General features: G+C 31.4%; 2 protein-coding genes across 2 annotated transcripts in view; both read right to left on the minus strand.

Annotated features, from left to right (window-relative positions):
* Positions 1-585: 585 nt before the first annotated feature.
* LOC115885646 (Bardet-Biedl syndrome 5 protein homolog) lies at positions 586-6658 on the minus strand. Its single transcript, XM_030904613.1, has 7 exons — positions 6533-6658; positions 3633-3781; positions 3524-3573; positions 3198-3325; positions 1102-1339; positions 816-1052; positions 586-761 (listed from the first exon to the last, which is right to left on the minus strand). Exons 1-7 carry the CDS (start codon positions 6580-6582, stop codon positions 588-590), a joined length of 1026 nt encoding a protein of 341 aa, XP_030760473.1. The 5' UTR covers positions 6583-6658; the 3' UTR covers positions 586-587.
* Positions 6659-7173: 515 nt separating this feature from the next.
* LOC115885647 (transcription activator MSS11-like) overlaps positions 7174-26044 on the minus strand; it is a 29470-nt gene continuing 10599 nt past the window's right edge. Inside the window, exons 2-6 of the mRNA XM_030904614.1 lie at positions 13573-13761; positions 13256-13392; positions 12792-13164; positions 10750-10905; positions 7174-9121 (exon numbers count right to left, since the gene is read on the minus strand). Coding sequence (XP_030760474.1) covers positions 7880-9121; positions 10750-10905; positions 12792-13164; positions 13256-13392; positions 13573-13761 — 2097 coding nt within the window. The 3' untranslated portion in view covers positions 7174-7879. The remainder of the gene's footprint in view (positions 9122-10749; positions 10906-12791; positions 13165-13255; positions 13393-13572; positions 13762-26044) is intronic.

Here is a 26044-nt window from a genome sequence, read left to right on the forward strand (position 1 = left end):
ATACGTATCGGAACGCTAAAATTATGTTATGCTAAAACTCTCCATTAGTTTCTTCCGGATCACCAGGTGGCTCTAAATGACGGACCCATTTGTTTTATATCAGTGTCCAATCTATCTCTAGTACGTGACATTAGTCTATGTTATCATAGTAACTAAATAATCAATTCGACCAAAAATCGAAAAATACATTTTAATTTTATTTGATTTTCAAACACAATTTGGTGTGGAATTTTCTTACCGAATACCACACGAGGTCAAATTATTTCCGGAAATTTTTTCGAGCTCGACGAGAATACACGAGAAAAATTACTTTTTTATCTTCGACTCGGGATAATTTTCAAAATATTCATGAGCTCGAAAAAATTTCCGGAAATAATTTGACCTCTAGTGGTATTACTAGTGAAAAAATAGGGCAAATGTCAGTGGCACCTGATTTTTACAGTAAACTACATAAATTTTAACTTAATTAAAATTTGTGTATATATGGAAACAATTATTTATGAAACTTTAAAAAATAATTCCAACACAAAATACAAAAACATATTTTTATTGATAAATAAATAAAAAAAAACAGTAGTAGGTACTTCTTAATACGTTGGAATAACTTCCCACAATTTTTTTAAACTAAACCCCTCCTTAACAGATTCAATTGCCAATCCCAGTTCTTCAGAATATACAGGAGGTCTATCTTTTTCGTGACCCTCATCAGCCAAATACGCAGATATAGTGTTGCTTATTTCATCCTTAGGATCCTCTACAATCTAAAATATCCCTAATAGTAATATTTTTAAGAAAAATATTTTAAATTTGAGTACTTCTAAGTCGTTAAAAATGTTGCTCGTTTGAGGCGCTTCAGAAGTTTGCAAACTCCATTTATACTCAACTCCATAAATGGGATTATTCATGTAAACAGTATATAAAGAGGTGAGTTCTTTGAGAAGGTTATGTAGTTTTTCTTCTGGATCAACTTTAAAACCAAGAATGAAGTTTCCGCTACGTTCGTTACTCCTTATCACCAATGCATTTCCAAATTTGGAGTCTCTAATTTTAATCTAAAATATTATAAAGTAAAATCGTTTTATTTTAAGAGTTTAGTCTTACTGATTCAATTTGCAGGTATGGTAAAGATATGTTGAATCCTTCGTTGACGTCAGCAAACCAAACGAAGCGAATATTGCTGACTATGAACGTGCCCAGGCTGCCTTGATCGCTTGACAGGTTCCAAACGCCATGGATGTTAGAAAAAATCTGTTCCAGAGGTAAAACCTTTAATTTTTTGTTATGTACTACACCTCCTCTGAGTTTCAGTTCTCTATACAACTTTGATGTTATAAAAGCTCTAAAAATATAATAATTTGGAATTATTTTATTGAATTATTATGTTGTTAATATATCAAGACTCAATCATATTTATGCCAATCATATTAAATGTCACTCAGTTGACAGGATATAACATACAGACCATAGAATAGGTACATTAAAGAAATGCTAACTGCATGTTAAAAAATGGAAACAGGCGCCACCTGGTGTCGCCTGGCAGTACTAGCGAAATTGAGGGGAATTGGAGGGGCGGGGCTTAAAAGAGGGGAAATTAAAAAAAATATATTTTTATAAGTAGGTATTACTGACTTACTGTTTACAGTTAATAAACATATTTTTTATTACTTTAATATAATTTAATGTATTAAAAAATATGTCTATTAACTTTACACAGCAAATCAATGATATTATTAAAGACTTATTATTTTCAGAGAAAATTCATAGTAAATAAATTGCACATTAGTAAACAATATCATTTATTTTTTAGAGCTGCGATTTATATTACAATAATATTGAAATATATATATATTTTTTTAACAATGAAAAAGAATATCCCGGAACCTGAAAAAGAAAGATGATCAATTAATGACTTAAATTAGTTCAAAATACATTTTGCAAATAACTAGTGAATTGGGAAGATAAACATACTATTAAAAAGACATTTTAGTAGTATGTTATCATCTATTTACTGATAATACATTACATAAATATATAATAGGTAAATAACATGCATAAAGCACTATGATACAACTACCTGTATCATGATAACACACTAATATGACAAAAAATATATGCTAATTTAAATTCCTTTAATGATCTAATGAAACACTATCTAGCCTCAATGCATGCCATTCCAAAGGCAAAAAAAACTGTTATACCAAATAAATATAAGCTGAATAAAACATAAACCAAGCCAACGTGCATAAAAAACCAAAAAATGCATCAAAAAATACTTTTATCAGATCATACCCTTGGATATATTATGTATTTTATATATCGCACATCCCGTTCAAAAGTTTACTAACTCAAAATAGAGAATATAGAGAACATTGTCAAGAGAAGTAAAAGAAAATTTAAGTTAAGGCAATATGCTCCTTTTTGGATATTAATGGCCAAATAATATAATGTTGATTTAATAAAATTTTACTGGCATCCTTCTGAGGTATAAATCAGATTAAAAGGACATTGTTTTTGTAATAATTGTTTGTTTTGTAAACATTTTTTGAAGACAATACAGTTTTGAACGGGCTGTGCGATATAAACAAGGATCTTACTATTATTTGAGGTTAGAAAGTATTTAAATAACATAAAACATAATCAAAATCATTTGTCATCATAAATTATAGAGGTACTTACGTGTTTTGATATTATTATCAGGAAATAATACGTTTAGTTAAACAGGTACGCTGCCAGGCAAGTTCTATCGGCGGGTCTTTGCAAAAGTTGAAATCTAAAAATACAAAACTACGTTTACATCTTAGTTGTATTTACGAATAAAGTATTTGTGTGTAATTTCTGACTTACCAGTTAATTGAATAATCGCATTAAATACATCCAAATGGTAATTTAATATTGTAAAAAGCAAAATTGTTTTAAATCGCTTGCCAGGACAGCCCGGCCAGCTTCTTTGTTGACAAAATGGCCGCGGTATCATGATTTAAGCAATGTGAGTGACAAAGAAAGCCAATGCCTGGCAGATGTTGCTTTCTTTGTCGTTGGTCCTGGCACGTTTAAATTTGACTGTTGCCTGTTTTCCCATACAAGTGACACCCCCGTGATACAGACTATGCATAGAGACATAACTTAAAAATATATGATTATCTTTTCTTTACGCAGGTTAGGCAGATATTTAGATTAGGTTGCTGTTTGGTACTTACTTGTGAACACCAACCACTGAAGTAAAATGCCTCATATTATCTTGCTCTAAATTAGTAAATATAAATTCGTATCTGGTACCATTAGAAATTGTTAGGAGGTGTAAAGCGTGTGTGGTTCCTTTAGTTTTCTGAAAGAATGACTATTAACCTTAGTACAATGCTAGACCCAACTTAAGTCTCTAAAAAATATTCTGTTATTATAGATATTTATAATTTTAAGATAAAACCAGTTATTATGAAGTGCGTTATTTGTTTTATTTAGCATAATATAAATAATAATAATGATGATAGTAATACTCATAATAATAAATTTGGTCTCGACTTACCGAATTAACAATTTTTGTATTTATTGAAATTATGGTGTTCAATCCAATACCTAAAAAAATAAAATAAAAATAATAACAAATATTTTAGACTAGGATTTTTTTGGTTTACTTAAATTTACTCTTGGACTGATCATGGAATGCCAAAGAATCCTCAGATTAGTAATGATTAAACGTCCACGATCACCTGCATTGCCTTTTGTGTCTTCTATGTTGTCCAATTTATCAATTACTTTTTCTCCCAATCTTAATCTCATTTCACTAAAAAGAGTATTAATTTAATCATGTTATATTTAAAATCGGTTGAATGTTTTGTTAAATCTTTTGTTAAAAAAAGCAAAGATGACACACTGGTACTGAATATGTTGTGATCTAAATTATACTGTTTTTTTTTATTAATTTTGTTGAATATTTTGTGACTATATATGATAATTACAACAATATACAGAGTGTCTCTGGCTGAGCGTGCATTAGAAGTTTCAAAAGAAACTAAATCTTAAATAACTTAAAGACGATTTATTTTAGGTATAGGAACATGTACAGTGTGACCCACTCAAGACCGGGCACCCTCCATAAAATCTGTGTTTATAGTCCGATTTTGATGATTTTTTTTTCAAATATAAAGTTTCAAAAAATGTACTTTAGGGCTCAATGTCATGTTATTTCACAAAAAACAAGGCCTACTTAATAAAGTTTTTGTGGTGAAAAATTTGCAAAAATCATATTAGCGATTTTTTTTCAAAAATTTGAGTACACCCCCTACATTCGGCATCCCCAAAACAGTTCTGTACCAAATTTCGTTTAAAAATATTAATTATTAATAATTCTGCAGTTAAATTAAATAATTCCCTATTTTTGCCAATTTAACGATGAGTTATCAAGTAACCCTTGAAAAAAACAATCCACGACAACGAGTTTTATTAAAAACAATGATAAAAATACTACAAGCAACACAATAACCGAATAATAAGTTAAACATATTCAAATAATTCTAGTTGCTTCTACCAGCCCTCCATTCAGTTCAATACATTTGTCGCATCTTTTTCTTAGATTAACAGTTACATTCCTAAGCTGCTGTGTTGTAATATTTGCAAAAGCCTCTGTAATTCTAATACGTAATTCATCTACAGATTGAGGTTTAGACTTGTAAACTTGTTGCTTTAAGAAACCCCAAAGAAAGAAATCAAGGGGTGTTAGGTCCGGGGATCTCGGTGGCCACTCAATTAGCGGGCTATTTCGACCTATCCACTTATTTTCAAAATTTTCATTTAACCATTCCCTGACAACTGCCGCGTTATGCACAGGTGATCCGTCCAATTGAAATTTTAAATTCAAACGGGTTTGGCATGGTAAATTATGTATTGCATCCCAAAAGTCATTAATCAGAAAATTCAAAAACGTTGGACTATTCAAATTTCTCTCAAAAAAATATGGACCAATGATTCTATCATCAAGTATGCCACACCACACATTTAATTTCTGAGAATACTGTCTTCTTGTATTGATCACCCATTCAGGGTTTTCGACTGCCCAGAATCGCGAATTTTGAGAGGATACTACTCCGTTTGTACTAAATGTTGCCTCATCACTAAATAAAATTTCTTTTAAGAAATTTCTATTATTTAAATACTCTGCTTGAGCCCATAAGCAGAATTCTAATCGTCTAACATCATCTCCGTTTTCCAAAGTGTGTAAAATCTTTGGTTTAAAGGGTTTAACTTTATTAGTTCGCAAACATCTCCTAATATTTTCCCTTGGTATATCCAAATCAACACTGGCGCCTCTAATGCTTGCACGAGGATTGTTACGAAAATATTCTAATATTTCCTCATTCCGCCTATTTATTCGATGTTCCGGCCTTCTGTTTTTTAGTAAGTATTTTGACACACAACCAGTTTCATTAAAAACTCTATTTATTCGTTGAACCGTGCTTCTACTTACTGCAGGTCTGTCGGGATGTCTGTTGTTAAATTCTCTGGCAGCTTCTCCTGCTTGAAGATAGTTATCACCCACTAAACGAATAATTTCAATTTTATCCCTAATATTTAATTGTTCCATAATGCAAATAATATTTCTTGATACAACACTTTCTGCGTGCTATTAAATTAATATTCAATTCTACGCTGCAAGAATTGACAGCTAATAAAACCCATTGTTGTGGATTGTTTTTTTCAAGGGTTACGTGATAACTCATCGTTAAATTGGCAAAAATAGGGAATTATTTAATTTAACTGCAGAATTATTAATAATTAATATTTTTAAACGAAATTTGGTACAGAACTGTTTTGGAGGATGCCGAATGTAGGGGTGTACTCAAATTTTTTGAAAAAAAATCGCTAATATGATTTTGCAAATTTTTCACCACAAAAACTTTATTAAGTAGGCCTTGTTTTTTTGTGAAATAACATGACATTGAGCCCTAAAGTACATTTTTTGAAACTTTATATTTGAAAAAAAAAATCATCAAAATCGGACTATAAACACAGATTTTATGGAGGGTGCCCGGTCTTGAGTGGGTCACACTGTATAATCAAAAAGTAACGAAATAAAAAACATTTTCATTAGTGAATCAAAAATGTGGGTTTCCATTTGAACGTTTGAACGCATTTGTATGCCACAGCGGCTGTGTTAATCACTAAATTTGTTGTTTAGGTTTAGGCTATACAGATTTTTTTGACAGGCAGTTTTTTTCCTCCAAAAATTTTAAATATTTTTTTTTCTCAAAAACGGCTAATGTTAGGTACTGAGTGTTTGATATCGAGGTTCATAAAATTTTACAGATAATTTAAGTGTGTAATAAAATATGGGGGTACCTAATTAAAATAAAAAAGTTGCTGTCAACTTCCGGTATTTTCGGAAGTGCCGCCATATTGAAAATATTTTTAATCTATAGATCTCGTTGTGAAACAGTAATGTGCAAAAAGATATCCAGATATTGTAGTTCTCTAAAAACTTCTAATGCACGCTCAGCCTGGGACACATTGTATATAATAATTAATATTGCGTACTTACGAGAAGGACACATCAAAATTAACTTCTCTATCTTCGTAGGTTAATGCCATTGTATATAAAATTCTTCAAAATTATTTCAGAAATTAATAAAAATAATTCTTTCTCTGCTGGTAAACTATACGCTTGGATAGGCTTTTATCGATCATAAAAAGAGTTGCTATGGTTACACTGTATGGATACAAATAAAATTTGTCCCACTGTCCAAAGAGACGATACCTGAGAGTGACAGTTGTATTCTGCCTTTTTAATTTAGAGGTTAAGGTAAACTGTTTTTTTGCCATTTTTTGGATCTCGTCTGTCGAAATCTTGTTAGACAGAAGAAGGACTGGATCGATTTTAATAATTTCTGATTTGTTGGAAAGATTGTTGGAGAATTTAAAATTTAGTCTAGGATTTGTCTTATTTCAAAATCACTAAATAGATTTTAGCATGGTAAGGTATTTTGGTTCTTTCGAAAAAGAAATTGTATAGTAAATGAACTGAGTAGAAAAATATAAATCCATTTAAAAGACTTATTTAACTTAAGATAATATGAGCGAATCACCCCGTATATTTTTTAAAATATATGCTACCATTGCCCGCAGGTATAAAATATGGAAATTCTTCGGAACAGTAGATCAAATCTAGAGAAAACCAAATACTTTTCTAAAATACTTTTATTTATATATAACGTAAATTCGTAAAATATAACAACAAAGTTCGATACACATAAATAATAATGACTTTCCATTAATTATACCTAATTATAACAATAAATATTATTTTTTGTACATAACAATCTTACGTCCTTAAAAACTAAGAACTTGAATTTGAAAAATGTCTAAACAATTACTGATATATTAAAACTATTAAACTAATTGAGAGTTATAGTTTACATCATCTAAAATATCATAATTTATTCGATTTTTTTTTCATTTTACATATATCCTTTCATATCTCAAGTTAAACATAAATCATAACTAATATCAGAAGTTGGATTTTGAATATATATGATAATTTTTGTTTATTTTCCATTTTATCTACACATAATATACTATTGTTCTAAATTTGAAAGAAATATGGCATATTAACAATCAATAAATTTATAAAGATTTTTTATACATTTATATCTTAACAATAATTATTGTGCCCAGCTAATTTTTGCTTCATTATTTTTAATAACTGTGAATGTACAATTTAAAGTCCATATAATATTAAAAATAACACTTAAAACAATCAGATAAGCTGACTTAGTTTATGTAAAATACTGGAGATGAACGACATCATGGTTGAGCTCTAACTCTACAAATAAATACGTACAATCTGTACCAATGCCACACTTGCTTGATTCAACAAGATGATTCGTTCCTACAAGTTCCTAAAACCAAACGAATTATCGAAAAACGTGATTTTTGGTGGAGTTAATCCTATAGGAACCTCATTGGGATCGTTATTAGAAAAACTCGACTCTTGATTTGACCTGAAAACCCTAGTATTAGGAACCAAAGCTGCGAAGCTCTGAGTTTCAAACGGTTGAACACTTTGTTGAATGTTAAAACTGTTCAAATTCGTCACAGTTCCCTCATGGTTTGACCTCAAAAATCGACTGCTTTGAGGATTGTTATTGAAGTTTTGAGGCTGGAAAGCAGAGAACCCTGAGTTTTGATTGAGATTCGAATTGAGTTTAGGAGACAGGAAAGAAATTTCGTTATTCTGTCTTAAGAACCCGTTTGTTCTGACTAGGCTGATCTCATGTTTTGGTCTAAAAGGCTCGTCTGAGGGTAGTATCGAGAAAGTACTCTGACCAAATCCGTTATTAATGGGTTCCTGTCGTAGAAACAGGTTTTGGTTTGGGTTATTAAAGCTTGGAAAATTGTTCGTATTCTGAACCTGAGTATTTTTAGCAATGTTACTCCTGATATTGGGTGGTATCAGATTAGAACTTGGTAAAAAGTTCTGATTATTACTGTGAAAATTGACTGGAGCACTTAAAGTCGGTAACGAAATAGGAATATTGTTAAAGTTTGTATTAAAACCTTCTATCTGGTTTGGTCTGAACTTAGAAGATTTCTCTTTGTTGGGTAACAAAAAAGACTGAACGACTGGTAGAGTATTCCTGGCTTCTACCAAAGGATTAAAAGAAACACTCGGCAAGAAAGATACATCCGCAGAATTCTTAATATTCGATTGAAAGTTATTGGGGTTGAATTTATTCAAAATCGACACTGCATTTTCGTCTAAAAGTTTTTCAGGATCTACAGAAGCCAGTTTGGTAACAATGCTTCGATCTGGTTCACTAAACACTGGTTCAAGTTGTTTAAAATGTTGAGTTTTGCCTTGGTTAAAACCGTTCTGTAGTAGAGACTGGAAATTTGAGTTTTGATTAAAACTAGGGAAGCTGTTAGATGTGAAAGATGGGTTGCTGTTTCGCAGTTTCAAGCTTTCATCTTGCAAAGTTTGTTGGTTGCGTATGTTGGCCAGTTCTAGTTCCAAAATTTGTTGTTTCTTCTTGAGATCGAAATTATTAAACTCGGGAGATTGAAGCAGTTGTTGCTGTTGTTGCGGTTGTTGTTTCTGTTGTTGCTGGGACTGTGGCTGTTGCTGAGGTTGCTGAAATAGCACATAAACATACATTTATTAATAAATATAAATAAATATTAACTTTGCAATTATTAAAAAAAGTATTTTATCTTATTCTAATAAAAAATACTGATTTGAATTAATTTATTTTCTATAGGGTGGTCCAAATTGTATTCTGGAAACTTCGGCAGCATATTCTGCAGATAGAAATAAGTAAAAAAGTTCGTATAAATGTATGTCCTGAAATGCTTAGTTTCGGAGATACAGGGTGTAGAAGTTTAAAAATAAATAAAAATAAAACAGTTTCTTTTGAAGTTTTATTATACATTTTTCTATTGAACTTTATATTTCAAATTTATGATTTCAGTCTAGTAAACTATTCTCCGGATATTCTCCTTCACGAGTTGATAAATTAATTAGAAAACGTAGGTATAGGTTAATGATTTCTGAAAATTCGACTTTTCAAGTGGAGAAAGATACGTCTAAATATTTTTCGATACCGTTTGATAGAGAGTTATCCCGTGGTCTAAAAGGAATTTTTAAGAATGTCAATTATAAACTTGTGTATAGTGCTAATAATAAATTACAACAATTATTAGGTAATCCAAAAGATAAAACACCTCCACTGGAAAGATCGGGTATTTATGAAATTTCTTGTAAAGATTGTAATCAGAAATATGTTGGGCAAACTAGAAGATCAATATTAACTAGATTTAAAGAACATTTAGCTCAGATTAGATACGGTAGACCGGATAAATCTTGCGTTGCCGAACATATTGTTGATAATGAACATTGTATAGATCTTAATAATTTAAAATTAATTATACAAGTCTCAAATTACAGGCAATTAGATGCATATGAAAGCATCAGAATTAATAAATGTAAAGATAGTATGAACAGAGTCAACGGTCCAATTCCTTCAAGTTCTTTGTTCCTACTACTCTAGTGGCGGAAATCTAACTGTTACGCTCAGTTGGCTCTGACTCGGTTGGCTAGATTTTGCCACGCCCACTCGTTGCCCACTGAGCGTGTATATAAACGCTCAACTTTTAGATTGTACTTTAGTTTATAATCATCTGCTGATGATGCTAACATGGTTAGCGAAACGCGCGTCCAGTGTAAAAGTAAAAGTGTTTTGGTGTATTGTGGTGATTTAGTGTTTTTATTTTGCTAGTAAACTGTTTATAGTCAATATGTTTAATTTATGTCGATGATAAGTATTGATAATTTCGATTCCAAATATCTTAAGAACCATTACTCGTAGCGATTTTTAGCAACAGACCTTTTTTACGGAAAAAACTTCGTAAATGTATATTTTTATACTCAGTAGTTTTATACAGGTACGGACGAAAAGTCCGTACATACTCTTCAAACTGGTTAAAAAATATGTAGATGGCGCCCTCTATCAGTAGGAGTCATTTGGACATCAAAATCAAATTTCTCATGTCAAAAAACTCCCAGACACCAATTTTCATCCAAATATTGACGTTACTTTATAAATTATTTGGAAAAAATCGAAATAAAAATGAAATTTCTACACCCTGTATCTCCGAAACTAAGCATTTTAGGACATACATTTATACGAACTTTTTACTTATTTTTATCTGTAAAATATGCTGCCGAAGTTTCCGGAAAACAGTTCGGACAATCCTGTATACCTGGCTTCGTGGAACTACTGGCCTAGCCTCTCCCTTGCTTTCTTGCTTGATTGGATCCAAACTACTTTTAAAAATAGGTTCAACTTTCTTTGGTTGACCCTGTTCATCCTGGTGGACGGTAAATGCAGCTACCAAGGGTGCGGAAAAAAACTGTACCTAAAAAAAGTAAATTTTTGTATTCAGAAACTTCTATATTTCCATTTCGTAATTACACATAATAAGTGATAATTCTTGAAAAATTCAGACAGTTCTACAGTCAATAGATAAAAGTTAGTTTGTGTTTAATGATTATAGATTTCCTCATAAGATAAACACTCTGAACTAGTAGTGGGAACTATCGAATGAATACTATCGAAACATTCGATAGTTGCAATTCGGCAGCAAAAACCATTCATTTATAAAATTCATTCATTTATCAAATTCATTTATTCGTCAGGATTGATTTTAATAAAATATAAACTGGATTTTAGTTGTCGTCCGGCGACGTAGGTTTCTTACCTAGAAACCCAACAGTGGTCGGTGACAATGCTATGAAAGAAGCCGGCATCTTTGATTTTTTGCACAGTCTAATAAAGATAAGGACACATTATTTTTTTTATTGAGGTGCTAGTATTTACACAGAAAATACATTATGTAGGGCGCTGTTGCCATATATTCATATTAGTTGGTATTAGCAAAGAATATTATTCTTTAGCATTAGTTAGTTAGGGATAGTATGTCTATATGTTTTGCATTTTTTTATTAATATTCTGTTGTTACAATGCAATAATACTTTTTATTTTGGATGTAGGAAAATGATTTTTAATGTTTTTAAGCAAAGACTGGTTTAATAAATAATAATTACAGTAATAATTTGTTGTACCTATTAACAACAAAATTTAAAATCATTTAATAATATAAACATTTTTTTAAGTAGTAGCAAAATATAAACAACAAATAGAAGTCAAAAGTATTTATATTAGATCCTATTTAAAAATAATATAGTCTCTAAATGGCAACGTTGGTTTATTAAATAATAATAATTACAGAACTAATTTGTTATATTAACAACAAATTTTAAAATCATGAAATATAAACATTTATTAATTTTCTAATCATGAAGTGTAATGAAAGGAAAATATAAATAAAAAATTAGAAATCAAAATTATTTATATTACTTTTTATTACTTTATATTACTATTTAAAAATAATATTTACTTTTACTGGCATTTACTTTAAAAAATAAATTAAATATTTCTTCGCAAAAACTACATGTAAGAGAATCAGCATAAACAAAATAAAAACATTGTTAACTTTTTTTTTAAATTGGCACGTGTAAAACTTTCAATTTAAGTTTCTCACCCCAAAATTTGAGTTCGATAACCATTTACTTAACCACATTACTTAAATATGATTATTAAGTTCAACTAATTCATATTATTAAAACATATAAAATTCAAATATGTATTTTTAAAATTAATTGTAAGTTCATCTCATCTCTCTTAAAAATTGCTACTTCTCAAAATTTCCCATTAAAAAAATGCAATCTAACCTAACCATAATATTCCATATAAAATTAAATAATTGAAAGATCGGGCTACGGAAAATCACACAAATTTTCGGAAAAATTTTGACCACTTCGCACACAATCGTAAATTAAAAAAAACCTACTGTTTTAGTATTTTAAATATTTTAATAAAGGCAAAAATAGCATAGTATTTACAAGGCGAAGTTATAAAAATTTGGAAGAACTAATAATGCCACTGACGCACACAAAAATCAAACGAATACTAAATTTCATTTATCAAAAGCATTCGATAGTCGTGGCTCGTGGCGCAACGATAACCATTTAGTCGCACGGCGAGGTTGTCACATATGCTTTAGTATACAAATGAATGAATGATTTTATTCGAATAAAACCATTCGATAGTTGAAATCATTCATTCAGTAACCATTCGATAGTCTAATTCATTCGATAGTTCCCATCGCTACTCTGAACAACAATACTTTGAATTAATGTCATGAAAAAATGTACTTAACAGAAATTTTATGTTCAAACATACCTGTTCAACTTTGGCTTCGTTTTCTTCAGTAGACGAAGTTATAATTGCCACGGTTGTCGTTTCGATCTGTTTATTCTCTTCTTCGTTTTGAATTGAAGATTTTTCACCTGGAAGGCTCTTTGACGGCTTTTCCGGTTCCGTTATGGAATTAAACGAGTTGGAACTAGCCAGTTTTATATAAACCGGACTTCTGTTTTCATCGCTAACGAAATTGTTAGAAGAACTGGTGACGAAAACTTCAGAACTCTTGGCAGGGTCCACAGAATTCCCTGGATCATCGTTGTCATCGTTTTTCTGCGTGTCTCTGCTTGATAAGGTTTTTGTGGTTTCGCTGTTTTCTTTTTCGAGCTGCGTTGCATTGGAATGTACCAATCTGGAAGAAAATTCTAGCTTAGCGTCTTATAAATTTCGATTTATATTCTGCAATTTGTCATCTTTTTGATATTTTTCTATTTCTTACTTACCGGTAAACTGATTGTTCATTGGTACTGTCTGTTTTAGTGACAATTGCGATACTGCTAGCTCTAGCTTTTTCGATATTTTTTGCCTCGTCCAAAAATGGATTCTCGCTGCTGTCATCATTTTCCAATTCTGTTAAGGCCTACAAAATAATCATTATTAAGAATAAAACACATTTATTTTCACTAAATCTTAGTAAATCATTATCTGAAAAAGCTTCTGTGGAGATAATTTAAGCTTTAAGATGAAATAAGTAGAATTTGATGTTTAATATAATGAGAAATTTGTATTTATTAGGATTATATGCAATATAAAACCTTACTTTTAATAATGCGCTTCTTAGATTAGCATCGAGTTTGTTGTGTTCTGAAGATGAAGCGATATCGTTTGATGAAACGTCGATGTTGACTGTAGTACTTGTACTTGTAATACTTTCTGTCGTTTCAGTGTTTTCAGATAGCGTAAACTGTAGTGCTAGTATCAGTTCCAACAGAAATAAGATGTGTTTTGCCTGAAAAGAAATAATCCATGTTATTACCTATATTTGTTTAATATTCATTTTGTTTAAGAGTCTATTACGTTGTAATGTTCGGGTCGCTTTCAGGGGTCGAGTAAAGAGGGTTTGATTGAAAAAAGGAAAATTAATAATATATTTGAGAAATCTGTCTAGCTTAGCCCGATCCTGTCGTGTTAAGCCACACCCAAAATTCCAAACACACGTACTTTGATTAAGACTTGATTAAGGTTTGTAGAGCTTCAGCATTTGTCATAAAATAGCGAGTAATTTATGACAAAACCATATAAATTATATATCACTGTAATCACAAAACTTCAATCTATTTCCGTATTGTAACGAAATTTTAAATTATGTCTTTATTTTCGAGAAAATTTAGTTCAAACATAAGGAATATTTTGTTGATGTTTGACCATCAAAATCTTAAAAATAAAGAAGTTATCTAAGAATGTGCTACAATACGGATATAGTATAATCCTTTATCTTTAATTTCCTTCTTCATTTGTGTAAAAACACCTAGTCAGTTTTACATAAAACGTTAAATGCCGAACGCTTATTTTGCTACTTTTTTGGACTAGTGAAATGGACTCTTAAGGTTTTCTTTTTGACTATCTGATCTTGATTTTTTTCTTTTTTCATTTACTACCCCTTCGTACGGCGACTCCCACTATAAAGACTGGCAGATTAGTATCCCTCCCTTATCAGGAATACGTGAAACGCATTCACTTAACATAAACAAACAAAAGGAGAAGTGTTTTAACTTCTTTTAAATATAAAAGGTCGTTTTCACTCGTTCATAGCATTTAATTATACAGATTAGTAATTATTTAGCACTTCTGAGAGACCTGTCAACGAAATTAAATGGATAATTTAAACGCAGTTTTAATACCGCTGAGCATCTGTTATTGTCATATGGCTCGAGAAATTGAGTCAACGAGTTACTATATAAAGAACTTTGCTGTTTCCAGTAATTCTCTTACAAGCAAACAATTTTTTTTATAATCATTGATTTTTATCATTTTAGAACATCAATAGTCTACTTCATATTATTTTTTTTGCATTTTGTTTCATGTACAGGGTGGTCGAAATTGGTCTGTTTTGACAGAGAAAACCTATTTCCTGACTAGACAGAGCAAAACTGAAAAAAGACAAAAAGAGCACGCATAGAAAAAAACTGACTACGTCACTGCCTTGTTATAAAAAGTTATGGGCAATTTTACAAATCGTAAAAAATTGAAAAAGACCCCGTATCTCAGTTGGCAGTGAAAATATCAATAGGCGGTTTACGCCATTAAACATGTCTCAGAAATCGAGCCCATGACATCTATGTCGGTTTTGATCTATCTAGTCAGGAAATAGGGGTTCTCTGTTAAAACAGACCAATTTCGACCACCCTGTACAAATTTTTCAACCTCTTTTTTTTATATGAATTAACAAGAACATTACATTAGTAGATAGTAGAACATTATATTGTGTCCTTCTTTCTTCAGTTATCAACCTCAAACAGTCTCAGGACTTTGACAGAAGCCAGTATCCGAGACGCTTTTATAGAGGTTAGTTCTCCATCTTCGATATCAGTCGTACCAATGTTTATGGTAGGAATGGTTGCCGTCTCGGCGCAGTCAGTGATGAGGTGTTCTGGTGTTTCCCCAATTCCTCCACAGAATCTGCGTTCGTCGTTGCTTCTTAGCTTCAGTCTACTGAGGTGTTCATAGAGACTGTGATTATAGAGACTGTGTGACATTCTTCTGAGACTGTGTTCTGTTAAAAACCTCGTGACAATCCGAAGATTGTTCTTACTTAAATTAAGGAAAATCATTGATTTTTCTTGCTCGTAAGTTCAGATAAATTTCTTTGGGTGTCTTTGACCGTTGGAGGATTTCCATTTCTTATTATGGATGGTAGAGGTGTGTAGTTCGTGAACGAACTTGTTCCAATGAACTATTCCGACCCTGGAACGAAAGGAACTAGCTCCCTGTTTCTCAAAGAACTAGTTTCTTAGGACCTATTCCGGGATCGAGACTGTACGGATCGGCCAGCGCGATCGTAGCCCGATGCTAGGCGAGAATAGAGAGTGCCAGCCATATGTTACCTGTCCCGGACCGAAAGGACTGAGAGGAACTAATTAAAAGACTAGTTCACGGGAATCTGTTCAGTCGGTAGATCCGAGATATAATACAAGGCGACGACGATAGATTCGGCCTTGTCTATTGCCACAGCCGGCGTATAATTACCACAGAAAATTGTCGTGGGTACTGTGTTTGATTTTTAGTTTGTTCTTTGAATATTTTATGGGAATGTTTCACTTTAGGTCCCTAAAATTAAGAAATATCTTATAAAAAGAAATAAGGAAAAATGCAATTTTTCGTAAAATTGTCGTATTATTTGCTCCAATTGATCTGTGATATAGTTTTTTAAACTCTGATTTGAGTTTCTTTTTTCTTTTTTCTTTTTTTTATCTGCAATAAAACTTACCTATATATTTTTAACATACGCAATTACACCTCTCGTTATATTTCGTACATTATAAAAAATATACAGATCATACTGTGAATAGTTCTGACTGCCAACGAAAGTCATTAGCAAGCAACGGGGACGTCAATGTTAGTCGGGAACTATTGTGAACTAAATACCTAGTTCAACTATTCCTCTGGAGGAACTAGAACTAAGGAACGAGTTCCTCCCAAGGAATTGGAATTCCCACCATTAATGGATGGTGTCCTTCAGGTTCTTGAGTTCCGCTTTATGGGAAGCAGAACGGTTTTGGTCCATTTAGTGGAGTGCTCGCTGATATTTTATATTGTATCAGTAACTTATACCGGGTGTTGCATCGTCGAGCGGGACATAGGAAATCCCATGTAAATTTTAATGGAGTCAATTATTGGCTTACCTAATTATTTTTGAGAATAATTCTATTTAGGTTTATTGAAGAGCACTAAAACCCACAATCAAAACTTTAGATATTTTTGATTAGCCCGTTTACGAGTTATCGCCGATTTCTTTTTAAATATTTCTCCTTTCTTATGGCCCTGTATTTACTTATGAGCACCAGTCAAGGTAAAAGATAACTGTCAAATGAAGTTGTCATTTCAGAAATTTATCTATTTAGTGCTTTATTATTATTATTAAAAACTCATACCTACATCGAAAATATTAGCCATGAATTACACTACCGAAGAAAAAGTATTGATGATTAAATGGTATTATCAAGAAAATAGTTATCAAAAGGTGTCGGACATGTTTGCTGCTCTGTATCCGAATAGACCGATACCTGGAAAATCTACAATCGCAAGGAATATCCAGAGATTTGAAACCAAAAGTACCCTAATAAAAAACTGCAGATGTGAAGCAAGGCAGGAACAAAAAGAAGATGCAAGAAATGATACCGACTTGGAAGTTTTATTGTGCGTGGAAGAGAACGACGGAAAGATCAGCACAAAGAAACTTGAGGATGAAATAGGAATAGATCACACTACAGCGTTTCGAATTTTGAAACGACAAAAATACTATTCCTTCAAATATGAAAAGCACAAAGAGCTACGAGATGGGGACGAAATACGGCGGCAGGCGTTTTGTTTTGATATGATGGAAAGAGCAAACACGGATAGGGAATTTTTAAAAAACATATGTTTCACTGACGAATGCACGTTTACCTTAAGTAATGAACCCAATGTTCAAAATTATCGATATTGGAACAAAGAAAACCAACACAGGTTTGTCGAAACAAGGACGCAATATCCACAGAAAGTAAATGTTTGGGCAGGGATATTCGGACACAATATTATCGGGCCATTATTTGTTACGCGAAATTTAAATGCAGAATATTATTTGGAACTACTCGAAAATCATATTTTACCTGCTTTACATGATGGCGCTAGGGAAAATCAGGAAGTTTGGTACCAAATGGATGGCTGCCCGGCACATAGTACCATGGCTGTTCGGGAATATTGAGACAATAGTTTTAACGGAAACGTTATTGGCCTAAATCATACAGTAAATTGGCCAGCAAGGTCTCCTGATATTTCGCCAAATGATTTCTTTCTCTGGGGCCATTTAAAAAACAGGATATACAAGGATAAAAAATACCCAAATCTAGACGAGTTAAAAAATGCTATTTCTGCCGAATGCAATAGAATTTTAGTTTACCAACTAGCGAATGTAAGAAGAGAATTTTATGGTCGCCTGCGTTATTGTCTAGCAGTAGATGGAGGAATATTTGAACATCTTCTTAAATCCTAAAGTTCTAACAATTTAATTGTACCTAAATTAATAAGTTATTGAATATTGTAATAATACTATAATTAACCTTGTAATTGATTACTTTATTTTACTTTAATTCGTATTAATTTGGGTTTTAGTACTCTTCAATAGATGTAAATCAATAGAGTTCAATAGAGTAAATAGAATTATTCTCTAAAATAATTAGGGAAGCCAATAATTGACCCCATTAAAATTTACATGGGATTTTCAATGTCCGTCCGACGATGCAACACCCGGTATAATTGTACACAAACAAAATACAAAAAAATGTTCTCTTCTTGATACTATAGGCTAAAATGATCATAAGTGTGACAAACTCTCAAAACGGAATTAGGTGGTTAAACGCTAATGGATACACGGCATTAGGTTTTTCTATAAAAAGTGAAATTCTTCGATTTTTTGCAAGAGAAAGTTCTGCGGCTCATCTTTAAGAAATATGGTAATCCTTCCTTGAACGATCATCGAGCTATTAAATAACAATAAAACCTGCGTTTCTTCCGGCAATAAAGTGCGAGATTTAGAGGAGGCAGATGGAACATAGCAATATATTTTTTAATAAGCAATATTTGGTATTGGTAAACGTTCAGCGACCCAATATGAGTACATAATAAATAGTTAAAATCCTGTACTGAGGGACAGAGAGACTCAAAATCACAGTCTTGTATAAAAAAATTATTTTAAACTTTTACTATTAAATAAAGGGGGCAATAATATATTTTTCTAGGAGTTTATTTCAGTCCATTTTTTTGGAAACAACATAACTTACCACCGCACCGATGAAAATTAGGTTATACTTCCTCTAATAGACTCAAATTTATCAGTCGATTGATCAATACACAGGGTTGTTCACCACATACGACACGGAGTATTGTAGCTAAACGATTAGATTTTTACAAATTGTAAGTTTTGGGTTCGTTGAAGGACTATTAGAGCTACAATTTAAAAATAATTTTACCAAATACAGAGTGTCCCAAATAAGTAAAAAATATTAAAGTTGTATTTTTTTAAAGGGAACACCCTGTATATTATTCTATTTTTAGATTCTACGATTGAAATAAAGGTAAATTTGATTAAGGTTTATCACATTTAAACCTTACCGTTTTTGAAATATATTCAATTTTGTGAAATTGCAGTAAAAAAATTAAGGTTTCATTTCTCCAAGGTTATCGAAGTTTTTTAATACTAAATATTTACTGAAGTTTATTTATTGATCAGATATTGTGTTGCAATAATAAAAATTATACTACCTCATACAGAGTGTCCAAAAATTTATATTAAATAATTACCAGCTTTAAACGGCAATAACTTGTTTAATTTAAATAGAACACCCTGTATATTTTACCGGAAACAGATGCACAATTTAATTGTCTATGAAATTGTATTAAACCATTTTTTACCTATCTCTTGATGTTTTCGTGGAAAATGAATTTTCTTATAATTTAGACCTCATTTATCATTATACCCATGGAATATTGACATTTTAGATTTTTTTAAAGCAACACGTACAAAATGTACATACATTACAGGTGGTAAAAATTATAATATTGTAAGCCTATTTGTTTAAAAAAAGAAAACTATATTTAAATCTTTGTAAAAGAGGATACCAATTATTACTAATTATTAATATACCACCATTATTTCCGCCCAAAAATTAGTTAATTACATACTTAATTGTTTTAATTAATGAATTATTCATAAAATAAAATAAATAAATGTGCATTTGATTCAGAAATCAATAAAATAATACGTTATGAAAATGAACGTCTCTGTTTTTATAAATAAGCATTCGTCAAGAAATTAAAAAAAATTATAAGGTGTTACTTTTTACCACACTGTCTAATTTACACACAAAATTAATTTTTTTAGTATTTGGAGCAATTATTATTAATCCACGTAAACAATCAATTAATGTAGTTTGAATAATGGAATGATATTAATTGGTCCTTCTTTAACAAAAAATATTTAAACAATTTTTTTATCTTTTAATAAAATAAGCGAAATATATCGATAATATTAGTAACTGTACTCTTCCAAAACTTCTTACATCTTTAAAATAATCTAAAATGTCAATATTCCATGGGTACAGTGATAAATGAGGTCTAAATTATAAGAAAATGCATTTTCTACGAAAACTTGAAGAGATAGGTAAAAAATGGTATAATACAGTTTGATAGACAATCAATTGTGCATCTGATTCTCGTTAAATATACAGGGTGTTCCATTTAAATTAAACAAGTTATTGTCGTTTAAAGCTAGTAATTATTTAATATAAATTTTTAGACACTCTGTATAAGATAGTATTTTGTTTATTATTGCAACATAATATCTGATCAATAAATAAACTTCAGTAAATATTTAGTATTAAAAACTTGGATTCCCTTGACGAAATGAAGCCTTAAAATTTTTACTGCAATTTCATAAAATTGAAAATATTTCAAAAACGGTAAGGTTTAAGTGTAATATACCTTAATCAAATTTACCTTTATTTGAATTGTAGAATCTAAAAATAGAATAATATACAGGGTGTTCTATTTAAAAAAACACAACTATAATATTTTTCACTTATTTGGGACACTCTGTGTCTTGTAAAAATATTTTTAAATTGTAGCTCTAATAGCCCTTCAACGAACCCAAAATTTACAGCTTGTAAAAATCTAATTGTTTAGCTTCAATACTCCGTGTCGTATGTGGTGAACAACCCTGTATACCGGGTGAGTCTTAAAAGTGGCTCACCCCTATAACTTTTTATTTTTTCAGATAAAAAAACGAGATTTAGTATGTTAGTAAATGACATAAATTAGGATTGATTGACGTATTCTATTATTTTCGACCACTTCCTGTTTCACCGAAAATGACTACAACTTTTTATTTTTAAATAGCACCCTCGGTATTTTTCTACTTCATTTGATAGAAAATGACACTCTGAATATAATGACATATATCATATGTCATTTTTTGACATTTTCGTTTAAAACAAAATTGTTAAATTTCAATCTTAAATTTCAATCAAGAGTGTCATGGCGGTCAATATTTTTTTTCTTAAATAAAATGGGTAAGTTTTATTCTTAATTTTTTTTTTAATTTACGGATGCACGCGTTAAATCTGTGGATGCACGCACTTAAACCACTCTAAGCTATTGAACACGCTTCTTCGATGTACCTGCAGAATATTTGTCGCCCGTCTGCCGAAAGAGAAAGCAATATTACCGAGCATCTCTTTTCTCGAGCAAAGAGAGGACAAGAGGAACACCATACCTACTTAATTATATTTCGGTAAACGAATTCGAGATTGCGATGATGCCGCCGGTTTCTCTCAGACACCGGCCATATGTGGTGTAAGGTCAATAAACGGCTTAAATCGCGGGCAATTTGCTTGGTGCAATTGGAACGAAAGGAGAACTGATTTATTATTGGCCAAAATGCTGTCGGCAATATTTTATCTTGCTTATATTTTCTGGTTATAAGGTTCAATAACTACGTTTGATTTCTTTCTGTTGGTTTTGATTTTTTTGTGGGTTACAGGAAATCCAACCACAGTAGTATCAGGTTGACAACAAGTATTTCACGTCTCATTATCATTTTAGGAACTCTTGTTTTTCAACCTCAGGGTTTTTGTTAATATGTCCCAGTCATCTCAGTCTTTGTGCTCTTGCTATTCCCGTTATACTCGGAGCACAACATAGTCGCTTTGTCTGTTCGTTTGTTCTTCTGATCCACCATTTTATCTATCTTCTTTCCTCCAAAAATCTTCCTCAGTATTTTCCTTTCCCAAATTTCTATCCTCGAATTCTCCATTGCATTGAACGTTCATTCACATTTCATTCCTTCACACGGCTATTTTCTGTCATTATTGTTGACACAATTTCCTGGGTTACATTTGGTTTCCTTATAAATACGGTTCCTAGATATGTGAATGTATTCCTAGATATGTCACTATATCCAGTGACTTACACACCATTAAATCTTGGTGCGATTCTAATCTCCTATGCCTCAACCTTTCAAAAACTAAAGTTTTGTCATATAAAAGCACTATACAACCTTTTGTACTTAATAACACCACTATTGACGTCGTGGACTCGTCGTGAAATTCTTAGGACTTGTTGTAGATAACTCGTTAAAATGGGACTTGCACATCGAAGATTTGTCGAAGAAACTAAGCGCTGCCTGTTTTGCACTAAGATCAGTTTCTAAGGAACTTAACTCTAGACCTCTAGAATGTCTATTATGCCCTTTTTGAGTCGCATCTTCGTTATGCCCTTCCATTCTGGGGTAGTTGCTGCGCGACAAAATTTGATCGTATTTTCAAACTTCAAAAGAGAGCAGTTTGATACTTATTGGGACTGAACAATAGAACTCACTGCCAGAATTTCTTTAAAAATTTCAAAATACTGACTCTTCCTTCTTTATTCATTTTTGAATCCGTTTGCTTAATCCGTAATCTGCTATTCCCGAAAGGCCATCTCATAACTATCCACACGGAGCACGATCTTTATCTGCCAACCCCGAGCTCAGAACTAGTTAAGGGCTCAATACTGTACAATGCCAAGAAAATGTACTGTATTTGCCTTTGAATATCAAGTCACTTTCATTCTTTCCCGCATTTCGCAAAGCTCTGAAATCATACTTACTGGAGAGAGCTCTATATGCGGTAAACGCATATAGAGCTCTATATGCGTTTTTTGTTGATGTTTAATCATGAACAATTTTGAATTTTAAAATTTTGATCATCTCACACACTGGTTAAAGGTCTAGTATTTAATATTTGGTAGTTTATAACTCATTGCATGATTTTATCCATTTACAATTTTCCTTTTGTAAAATTTTCTTGATACGCCTGTATTCTACAACGTCCATGTATGTTTTATTTGTAATTTTAATGACGTAAATTTTTTTGAATTGATTTGTATTGTATGACATTTTTTCTTATTTGTATATTTGTTTTTGTGCTTTTGTTTGTTTTGTAAATGCTTTGTCGATGAAGTTATTTTAGCTTTTTGTACAATAAAGCGTTGTTTATTATTTATTAATGTATCTACTTCCTCGTAACATCTTCTCTTCTCAAAATCCCTATATGACCACGCCATAAACATAGTTTTCTTCTCATTAAACACCAAGTCTACATTTTGCGCTTGATTTTCAAGCCTTTTGGTCGTTGATATCGGCTCTTTCCAATATCTTGCGTCACGCAAAAAAAAGATCATGGCTCCCATATGGAATTTTTGAGTTATATCACAATTATACGAAAACACAAACACATTGCATCATACAGGTAAATTCAAAATACTTTAAGAAACGTATATAAATTAAGTATCTTGAGTCATCGAAAGCATCTCTACGGGAAGTAATCTTTCGAATCTGTTTCACAATGGATGAAATACCGGCAAAAATTCTGATCATATATGACCTACTGGTCGAAAAGAAAGTCGGTAAACGAAGTGCATGCGAATATATATTTAGATTTGATGCAAATAATTGCAATTCTATCGAAAATGCATCTAGGAACTGTACGCACAACACATGTAATGAGGAACAGTTGCAACGGTATTGTTATGCATTCAAAGTGCGAAGTTAGGTTTTTTAAAGTGGTTCTATTAGCCTAATGTCTTGTCTTATAGTGTTACTCAAAAGAGGTGTTCTTTAGTTACTAGAAAAAAAAAACAGTTAAGGTGTAACTAGCCCCAATTTAATTTATTTAGATTATTAGTTCTTTTGGCATTAAATCAACGGAAAATTAATAATAGAATAATTAAATGAAATACTAAAATATGATTATTATTACCATCGTTATGTAGTTTGCTAAGTAGAATTAACATTTCAATTCTATGATTTATACAATTTGCATAGAAATGTTTAAGATGTCTTTAATTAAAATTAATTGCATTTAATACGCCTATTAACTGACAGGCCCACTATTGTGCATGAAAACAATTTACAATAGGGATTGTTTTAATTGAAATGAAGACAGACCACCTCATGTAAAGAATTCTATAATTAGATATAAGAAGATGAAGCCACTTTGTAATTACTGAACATTAGAATTAAAATATATATTTCATATCAATTAAACTTTTAGTTACGTAATCGAGGGCGCGATTTTTAAATTCATTGTTGCCATCCATGGACATATTCGGCGCCGGGATGACTAACTGGAATTTAAATTTCGCGCTGGGGATTCAGGTGGTAGCTCTACTGTAAAAAATGTCATGTTGCCGCATATATTTATTTATTTCCTGGCATTGTCATTCGTTTTGACACTTCAGTTTTGTATTACGAGTTTTTGGTTTAAATAAATAGTGTTGTGATATTTTATACTTAAAAATGTTTATCAGCAAATCTTGTAGTCGAACATTGTTCTATTTAGAACCTCTTTTAGTGCGAAGTGTACAAGGTAACTTAATAGCCGTAAAAAATCATCGCAACTTTTTATTAGAATAATTTGAACGGAAAAGCGGTAATAATGACCCTATATTATGTCCCTTAAGTGTTGTTAACAAGGTAAATTTTGTTGATGTATATAATAACTGTTTATATATTTATAATTAATTTATTTTTGTTTCCTAAAATATTTTGGTAAAAAGAAAATATGTTAGAGTGGGCAATGCTGTGCCGGTCAAGCTTAACCACGTGACTAAAAGTTTATTTGATATGAATTATATATTATATAAGATAGTTTGTGATTTAAAGTCTGTTCAGATAGTAAAGATATTATTTTGACAGACAACTATAGAAAATACTTGAATGGAAATGCAAACAAAAACATACAGAACAAACGACAAAAACTGTCAAATAGATTGGTCTCAATAATTCCAGATCATTTGATCAATCACACGTACTACAATATTAGCAAAAAACTGGCACTTCAGTTCACCTAGTAACGTTTTGTGACGACTTTTTCTGTCATCACTCAAACAGAAAGAAAAAGGTATCCGTTGCTCAGGGTTAGAGGAGAGCTGGGTTCGTAGGTAAGACTTGTGACCTGTGGTGACTTAATAATGTTGTTAAATAATAAAATAAAAGTAATAATGTATAGGCTGCAAAGATTCTTAAATTGATGTTAAGTATTCAAATAGTAATGGTCAAAGACAGTAAAAAGGGCGCCACTTACTTTGGGTATGAAAAGGTAAAGTAAGAAACCAGTAAGAAAATTTGATCATGAAATAGCTAAAATAAAATAATCAACAGCAATAAGGGTCTATTATGTTCATCAAGAATAAAAGTCAGATATAACTATCCTACGTTGAACATTTATTTAAAAACGAACACAATTATCAATCAGTTTAAACCCAGTTTCAATTATCCCAATGAAATCGTTAGTTGCTTTAAGTAAACTCAAATTTAGTTAAAGTTCTCTTCAGTATACTATACTACGTAATATATAAACAGGTGAAATTTATGTAAGTACCAATACGATGATGTTTCGAAACAAATCGTGTACAATAACCTTCAAAAATGAATCCGTGTTAGCGATTCTCACATAAAAGATCATACTGAAGTAAAACGTACCGTTAAGGACAAAGCATGACTTATAATGTTAACTAAAAGGTAAATTTTGACTATAATATATGGAATAAATGACAACAATTTACAGAGATATTCAAAATATTATCTCAAAGTAAAAAAAATTTAGGGAATACCTTGTGTGTTGAACTTAGAACTTATCTGTATTTTTTTTTTAATTTATGACGTAGTGAACAGATAGGCAGGCAGTCTCCAGACTAACGGAAGTGGATGTAGACTCTTCGATAGTAGCAGGAGTCTTCGATATCAGTAGAATAAATGTAGAGTCATAAATACTGTCTCAAAAGTGGTTACTCATATGCCAATTACTTATACGTCAATTTCTTATACGCCAGTTGCTCTATAAAAAAACTCTCAGAACAGTCACCGAATACCAAAAAAAACAACTTACGGTCTGAAAATCAGCTGTACACATTCCAAAATATAGCCAAACTAAATGCCGATCCAAACCAGTAATGCACAATCAAACATTATCAAAATAAATAAAAAACGGGAATAACTG

Source organism: Sitophilus oryzae, unplaced genomic scaffold, assembly GCF_002938485.1.
Source record: "Sitophilus oryzae breed Bouriz unplaced genomic scaffold, Soryzae_2.0 scaffold_410_pilon_pilon, whole genome shotgun sequence".
NCBI lineage: Eukaryota > Metazoa > Arthropoda > Insecta > Coleoptera > Curculionidae > Sitophilus > Sitophilus oryzae.